Source organism: Gavialis gangeticus, unplaced genomic scaffold, assembly GCF_001723915.1.
Source record: "Gavialis gangeticus isolate Ggan-Ray unplaced genomic scaffold, GavGan_comp1, whole genome shotgun sequence".
NCBI lineage: Eukaryota > Metazoa > Chordata > Crocodylia > Gavialidae > Gavialis > Gavialis gangeticus.
The window spans coordinates 22,021,873-22,030,499 of record NW_017729011.1 but is presented as its reverse complement, the minus strand read 5'-3'; the positions used below and the strand labels follow the sequence as shown (position 1 = coordinate 22,030,499).

Genomic DNA, 8,627 nt, shown 5'->3' with positions numbered 1-8,627 from the left:
TATCTAGATAGATAGATATATAGATCTATCTATATGTAATCTCTAGATAGATCTATTTATCTCCCCTTCTATATATATAATAGGTGCTAGTAATTCAGAAGAGATGCTTTAGTTGTGAGTAATTGAAAAGTGACTTGATTGCTTTTGGGGAAGTTACCCCAGAATAAGACCTGGTGGGATATAGAATTATCTGGCTTCTATCCTCCAAATCAATCACTGCCCTCTTCCTGCCTACAGAAGTGGTGGCAGGACAGGCTCCTGCATATGAAAAGGAAACTTAGCAAAGCGTTCACTGTGCAAAATAAAGTTTTCTGCTCCTGGAACTAAGCAACACCCTGCCTATCTACAAATAAAAAAACAATCTGCAGACAGGTACAGCATTGATCCAAAAGGAGTGCTGATAAATAAATTAATTTATATTAAATAAAAAAGAAGAGGATATTCACACACTCTGGGGTAGAGGAAGAATCACCTTCTCGGCCCACATGCGCTCATTTTATTTACATATCCACAAACACCATGAAACACCAGCCCAACCCCCCCACTAGCAGCATGGTCACATGAATTCCATAGATGAGCAGTTCATTCATGAGGCTGAAGTCCACCCGCCTTCGCCCCAACAAGAGGAGGATGATGGAAAGTTTGTACTGGAAACGCAGAAAGATCCGGATGCCAAGGTACTGAAGGCAAAACAAGATAGAGAGTGCCACCCAGAGGATGGAGGTAAACAGGCTGCAGCTGAAATACAGCAGGAACCGAATGAATCCATACATCCATCGGGACTTCAGATAGATGTCGAAGTTGTTGTACTTGGTGCGCACCAAGTGAGTGGTCCTTACCGGGCCACAGGCCGAATGCAGGCATGTCGTGTGGGGGCCGTGGAAAGAACGGACCCGGCGGGGGATGGGGATTACAGGCATCGGGCACCTCTCAGTTCACAGAGTCCCAGAGCTGGATTTGCAGTGAACATATTGGGTATCATCCATGAAGATGGAACAGATCCAGCAACCTATGAATGCAAATTCTCTGCTGAGTTTCCAGGAAGGAACAGGCCTGCAGGAAGGAACAGAAGGAAAATACATTTAAAAAAATCCCCAAAAAACCCCCAAGGGAAGGGTGGATCTTCCCCAGCTTGGCTCCTGCTCTCAGCTGCTCTGCCACGCTGTACTCACTCACTCGCCTGGGGTAACATATTTGCCGATGGGCATGTAGAACAACATTTTTTTCCATTACTACCTAACTAGAGGTTTACAAAGCGCCCAAGCAGTGTGCTATCTAGGTGTGCACCTTAATCCATCAAACCTCATGATGGTAATGGAGCAGAGGCAAGAGGCTTAGGGGCACAGCCAGGCATAACATTTGTACTGGTGTTGAATGATGCAGGTATAAACCGTTAGGGTCCACTTTTGCATCTGCAAGTTCATACAATGATACAAGTGCAGCAAAATTACTGAAGCTTTCCCAGATCACACCAGCTCATGCCTGTCCTAGACTGGCAACCTCCATCCCCCTTCTTTTTCAAGCAGTTAAAAGATGCCTGTCCACAACCTGAGATATTTTCATGACAGTTTTACCAGGCTGGCGGACACAGGGCCTGCTTCCTTAGTCAAACACAGTACAATCTTGCCACCGGGGCAGCTCTACCGCATGGGAAGAGTAGTGCTAACGTAGGTGTTTGCATTTGATCCTCATTCACTTTTTCCACTATTTATTCATTAATCAAGCAAGGCTCTCAAAGTGCTTTATAAGGGAGCCATGTGGACACAGGGGCGATTCCGAGCTGTTGCTTGCTTCAAACTTGGCTAAGCTTCTCCAAATAAGCAAACCAGAAAATAATGGTTGCGTTTGCAAGAACAATGAATCAATCATCACTTTACACTCTACAGGATGCACCTCCCTGCGCTGGATGAGCCCTGAGGGCTCACTGCACTCTGCAGTCTCAAGAGGTATTTACCTTATTTCCCCTTGCATTCTCTACAAAGATAAATGAATGATCTTTGGTCTTTATGGTTTATAATCTTAACATCCTTCCATGGAGCCATTGTTATCTGACAGGGATGAGCGTTAGCTTGGTGGCTGCTCTCCGTTTCACCTCCTGCGTCTACCGTGCCAAGTTCCGGGAATTATGAGAGGACAATGTGCTCATCAGATAATGCTGTTAAATAATGGGGGACTTCCCCCACCTCTTCATACGCTCCCAGCTGGGATGTCTCCTGCCTTTGCCAAGTGAGAAGCGGTGTCATTGCCAGGGCTCATCCTAAGAAGTCTTACTTTCTTTTTAAAGTGTTAATGGCAGATTTGTGTCACTAACAAGGCTCCTGGCACTTCATCATCTGGCTACAGGGACTTGATCTACCAGAATATCCAAGTACTTTGAGGACATTACAAAAGCATCAGTCACATCTGCCTCATTGACTCGGTGTGTGACCTTGGGCAAGTTACTTAACCTCTCCCTGGCCCCACAGAGATGATAATCCTCAGCAGGCCCCACAGAGACGATAATCCTGACCTACTTCACAGGGACGCCTGTTATTCTGCCCTTCTATGCAGAATCTCCCAAGGCAACGTTGCCTAAAGCCTTCTTGCACAGTATGAAACAATGGCTTAATAGGCAGATATGGATGGCCTTGTGGTTAAAGTTTTCAGGAGATTCAGGGACTCTTCCTCTGTGTGCCAGAGGCATTCTTTATGGCCTTAAATAGCTCCTTTCCCCTGCCCTTCCCTATACTTCCTAATCTGTTAAACTGGGAATATTCATATTTCACAAGAGGTCTGCAAGAATAAATGTAGACAAGGATGGAAAATACTCATGTACGAGCATAATAAACACTACAGAAAAGGCTTAAAAATAAAAGCAATTCACAAGCCGAAAAATAAATGCAATTGAGATCCTTGGCTAAAAGGCAATTTGCAGTATTTCTTTATTATTCTAATTATAGAATGAATCGTTTTAATCTTCTGATTAAAATGGTGATTGATCTAACATGTAGTGCTAAGTAAGTCACAACTTGCACACAATAATAGTATTTAACCTAATGAACTAGTGCACTACTTTCCATACACTGGACATCCGATTTCAAAATATTCTTAGAAAACGCTTGTGAATGAACCAATTGGCCACTTACAAAATGCAAGGGCGCTGTATATTCTGGAATCAGATCTGACAGTATCATTCACACCCCATGTAACATTGGTGACAGCTTTCTTTTAAAACTATGATCCCCTCTTGAAGACCTTTAACTGGAATATTATCATTTCTGAGATCCAGGTCCTCCAAACCAGCACCAGACAGGCAGCCTAATTGAAAAGCATGATTATTTACCTCTTTAAGACTTAACCACATGCGTAAGTGTTACCATCAGAGCCTAAAACCCAACATGCGCATCTGCACTGTCTAAACACCCTTCCTTTTCACAAGATTATGCCAGGCTACAATTGATAACTGGATTTCTGTTTGAGCCCTGTTCTAGAGGAAGAACTGTTTTCTCTCCTGCAGTCTAATGCGAGTGATCTGCTCAAACAGCTTAGCTGACCAGGCTTCTTAATAGCAACAGCGTGTCCTCATTTGCATGCTGCCATGCCCATTGTGTAAACACAAATGGCTTTAATGGGTTTATAATCTCAGGTACGATCGCCACTGAACTGGGAGAAGGGGCATTGCAAGATGAAACGTAAACTTTCAAGACCATTACACTGTAAATGGCAGAACCACCTATTCAGCACAAGGTCGGTAATCCGTTGACTTTTCTGGATACAGCTGAACTCATGTAATGGCAAGAATATTTGATGTTTCCCAGAGACATCCAGCCTTTTAGGTAGAGTGACAGAGACAGCTAAAGTGCTGCATAGCCTCACAACAGTCTAGTTGACTTTGAGTTGATCTAACAGATAAAATAAAGACTGTTTCAACTTGGTGACATTACAAATTCATAAATTTCACAGCTACCAAAGCAATTTATTTGTTCTGTCCCAGATCCCACTTAACCCCCACAAAACAGCAACCTCTTCTGAAGAATATTTGTATCGGAGCCTCCTGTATAGATGGCTGTCTAAAACCCATCTCATGGAGTCCACAGTAGTAAACAACATTTAGAGAATCATAGAAAACAAGGGTTGGCAGGGACCTCAAGAGGTCCCGTTTAGTCCAACCCCCTGCTCCAAGCAGGACCGGCCCCAACTAGTCCATCCCAGCCAGGGCTTTGTCTACCTGGGTCTTCAAAAATTCCAGGGATGGAGACTCCACCACCTCTCTAGGTAACCTGCTCCAGGGCTTCACCACCCTCCTCATGAGAATGTTCTTCCTAATATCCAACCTAGACCTCCCTTGCTGGAGCTTGAGCCCATTGCTCCTTGTTCTGTCATCTGCCACCACTGAGACCAGCCCAGCTCCCTCCTCTTTGTAACTAAGCCTCTCCTCACCAGGCCTGTCCCCCAGCCCCCGAACCATTTTTTTCACTGCCATCCGCTGGACTCTCTCCAATGTCTCCACATCCTTTCTGTAGTGGGGGGCCCACAACTAGACAGCAGACTCCAGATGTGGCCTCACTAGTGCCGAATAAAGGGGAAGAATCACTTCCCTTGATCTGCTGGCAACGCTCCTACCAAGGTGGACCAGGATGCCATTAGCCTTCATCACAACAAGGACACACTGTTGACTCTTATTCAACTTTTTGTCCACTGTAGCCCCCAGGTCCTTTTCTGCACAGCTGCTGCCCAGCCAGTCTGTCCCCAGCCTGCACTCGTGCATGGGATTGTTCCCTCCTAAGTGCAGGACTCTGCAGTTGTACTTGTTGAACCTCATGAGATTTCTTTTGGCCCAATCCTCCAATTTGTCTAGGTCTCTCTGAATCCTAGCCCTACCCTCCAGTGTATCTACTACTCCCTACAGCTTGGTGTCATCTGTCAACTTGTTGAGGGTGCGCTCCATGCCATCTTCCATATCATTGATCAAGATATTGAACAAAACCAGCCCCAGGACCAACCCCTGGGGCACTCCACTTGATACCAGCTGCCAACTAGACATCAAGCCATTTATTACTACCCTTTAAACCCGACAATCCAGCCAGCTTTCTATCTACCTTACAGTCCATTCATCCAACCCATACTTCCTTAGCTTGCTTGTGAGAATATTGTGGGCGACCTTGAGGACCTGTGCCATGATTTTTCCAGGGACTGAAGCGAGGCTGACCAGTCTGTAGTTCCCTGAATACTCCTGCTTCCCTTTCTTAAAGATGGGCACTATGTTTGCCCTTTGAAAACTCGTGGCAATTGGGAGAGGTCCCAGACAATTGGCAAAGATAATGGCCAGTGGCTCTGCAATCACATCAGCTAATTCTCTCAGCTGCCTCCGGTGCATCCCACCTGGCTCCATGGACACATCCAGCTTTTTGAAATAGTCCCCAACCAATGCTTTCACCATGAAAGGCTGCTCACCATCTCCCCAAAATGTGCTGCCAGGTGCAGCAGTCTGGGAGTCGACCTTGCCTATGAAGACCAAGGTAAAAAAGGCACTGAGAACTTCAGCCTTTTCCACATCATCTGTCACTAGGCTGCCTCCCCCATTCAGTAAAGGACCCACACTTTCCCTGATCCTCCTCTTGCTGCTGACATACTTGTCGAAACCATTCTTGTTACCCTTCACACCCCTTGCTAGCTGCAACTCCAATTGCTCTCTGGTCTTCTTGATTTCGTCCCTACGTTCTCAAACAATATTCTTATACTCCTCCCTAATTTTCTGTCCAAGTTTCCATTTCTTGTAAGCTTCCTTTCTGTGTTTTAGCTTACTGAAGAGTTCCCTGCAAAGCCAAGCTGGTCTTCTGCCATAATTGCTAGTCTTCCTGCACATCAGGATGTTTCATTCCTGTGCCCTCAACAAGGTTTCTTTAAAATACAACCAGCTTTCCTGGACTCCTTTCTCCTTCAGACTGGCCTTCCCAGGGATCCTGCCCGTCAGTTTCCTGAGGGAGTTAAAGTAATCTTTTCTGAAGTCGAGAGAAATTCTTCTCCTCTCCTTCCTTCCTTTCCTCACCATCCTGAGCTCGATCATCTTGTGGTCACTGCTGCCTGAGTTGCCATCCAGTAATTTATAATGATACAAAGAAAAATCATTATTAAAGTATAAGCTCACTGCCCCCTCCCCCTCATAGCCTTAAAGTTCAGTCCATGCGTAAGTGATTTCACGGCTAGAGCCTAACTCTGCAATACTAAACTTAAGTGCTTGATCTTTCAACATCCACATCAGTGCTAACTGTTCGGCACAGATGTACCAAACAACACTGGTTTCCATTTCTTCAACATCTTTCTTCCACAAAACTGCTGAATTGCGTGGGTTTGTACTTGAGAGCTATTAAAGGAGTATCAACCCCAGGCAGGTGCAGGATTCTATCATCACAGATCTAATGTAATAATCGGGGCCTAAATTCATTCACCTCCACAATAAAGCACTACACCTCAGGAAAGGAGAGAGTAAATAACGCCCCCTAGTTAGCACCTGGCTCAAGAGAAAGGGAAGAGAAATGTTGCTTAAGAACTTCTGAGAAACCTTCTCATCTTATCACGGGGGTCTTTAAAGCCAACACAGACAGTAAAGGATTTTTAGCCAACCTTTTATAATCTTAACCGTTATCTCTGTCTATATGCAGACATGAACTGGTTCAAAATTAAATAGGCAAAAATGGATTTGGATACCCAACTTTATGCACCAGACTTTTGAAGACTTTAGCCTTGTGTGTGTGGTTTAAAGATCCATTGCTGTGAGGGAAGATCTACTTCAGAAGCTGAGTGAACCCTTTCTGGGTGTCATTTTCTATTTGTAAGGATTTCAACTTTGAGGCCTAGAGTAGACGGTCTCTTCAGGCTGGCTCAGCGATAGCCATATTGCCACATCTCAAAACACCCCTGAGCCCCTTTCTGATGGCCTCAGCAGGGAAGCTAACACTTGACTAGAATGGAAACCGCCCCTTATACCTTTCTGTCCCTAGAGAGGCGTTCCCTGCTAGTGAAAGCATATCAGGAAGTGTGTGTGTTTGCACACTGAAGCATTGATGCCCAGGGTAGACTAGCTAATACATTTCTCTTTTTTCTCCATAAAAATGAAGTTCATGATTAAAAAAAGGCAATCGTTACCCAATACAATGTCACCTCCTTGTAGGACACACACAGTTTTAGGCTGAGTTTTGCTCAACGTACGTATTAATAATCTGGAAATCGAGCAGCTAGGTAAGAGCATGCAGAAGATGCAAAATTATGTAGATTGGTCAGGACAAGTTTGGACTTGGAGGAATCTCAGAGGGATACAGATGAGGTTGGCGAAAGGAATAGTACAGTGACAAATGAAGCTGACCGCTGCTAAAGCACATAGTGTGCTCTGGAGGGAGGGGATATGGGAACACCTCAGCCATCTTTCATGAGTCTAGATCAGTGATTTGCAACCAGTGGACCACAGCACCCTGGGATGCCCCGAGATCCTTCCACAAGGGTGTTATACAACGTTAGCACTATTGGGTGTGCAACAATGATCCCCAAGAAAAACACAGAGATTTCAAATAGGAACCTGAAGCATTAAAAACATCCTGACCCATTATGCTCTCTCTGAGCTCTTTGCAACAGAAGCATTGCTCTGGTATTTTCTTGTGTGGCCAAAAAATGAGCGAAAAAAAAGAGCTAGCATTTTCTGAGGAGTGTCTCCAGTCTACAGAGGTTGAGAAACACCCATCTAGATTAACCACCTCAACTCGGGCACCTGGTATTGCCGTAGGCAGCTCAGTGAAGCCCTGGGCACAGTGCTCATAATGTACATACGTGGGCAACGTGTCTGGATGCATAACAGATAGGATGGAGAATCGTGCAGCACATCATAACGGCACCGTACAAATCCCTGGCGTGTCTGCTTCTAGCATCCTGTGCGCAGGGTTGGTCCCTCCATTTCTACAAACAGCTGCACAACTAAAGGGAACTCAGAGAAGGGTGACAAGAATGAGCCAAAAACTGGGGTGGGGGGGTAGTTAAAAAGGGTGCAATTATTTTACCTCAGGAACTAAAGAGGGAACATGGCAAAAGCGACAGGGAGACCAGGGGTTTCTGTTCTCCCTGGCTGAGGCCCAGGACGAAATGAAACGATGGCAACTTTCCACCCTGTCAAAGGAACCATCCACGCACCCAGGGGGATGGGCAGCCATGCGGCTCCACCACGGCACACAGCCGCAGACCCCGGGGAGCGAGAGGTATCGGGCACCAACCGGGAGCATCTAGAGAGCAGCTGCTGCGGCGGCGCGGCGCCTGGGGGCAGGCTCCCCGCGTGCCGCCGTGTCTGTGCCGGCTCTGCTCCAGGAGCGGCAGGTCGGGGGGATACCCAGCGACACCCGCGGCTCCCCAGGGCCGGGGCCCCTGCTCCCCTGCTGCGACACCCGCGGCTCCCCAGCCCCATGCATTCCCACATGCACACACGGGACATGCACACACGCACACTCGTGCCAGGTGTGCACACACGCACACTCGTGCCAAGCTCACGTGCACACCCACGCGCGTGCTCCGCCCCGCCCGCACTCACCCCGTGGCCCATGGCGCGGGGCCCGGACCTGCGGGAGGGCGGGCGCCGCTCTACGCATGTGCGGGGCGGCGGCGCTCGG

The 8,627-nt window shown here is 46.8% G+C and overlaps 1 protein-coding gene across 2 annotated transcripts; it reads right to left on the bottom strand.

Moving 5' to 3' along the window:
* Positions 1-468: 468 nt before the first annotated feature.
* Positions 469-8,607, bottom strand: CUNH9orf69 (chromosome unknown C9orf69 homolog). Of its 2 annotated transcripts, none has more exons than XM_019510811.1 (2): positions 8,549-8,607; positions 469-1,053 (listed from the first exon to the last, which is right to left on the bottom strand). In XM_019510811.1, the coding sequence occupies exon 2, from the start codon at positions 918-920 to the stop codon at positions 501-503; it is 420 nt and encodes a 139-aa protein (XP_019366356.1). In that variant the 5' UTR covers positions 921-1,053; positions 8,549-8,607; the 3' UTR covers positions 469-500. The 2 variants fall into 2 exon arrangements, with proteins under 2 accessions (XP_019366356.1, XP_019366358.1); XM_019510813.1 differs by having other exon boundaries at positions 469-1,009; positions 8,549-8,582.
* Between the last annotated feature and the right edge of the window lie 20 nt (positions 8,608-8,627).

Excerpts from the sequence above, each read along its gene's own strand:
- CUNH9orf69 (XM_019510811.1), bottom strand. The coding sequence starts at position 920 with ATGCCTGTAATCCCCATCCCCCGCCGGGTCCGTTCTTTCCACGGCCCC.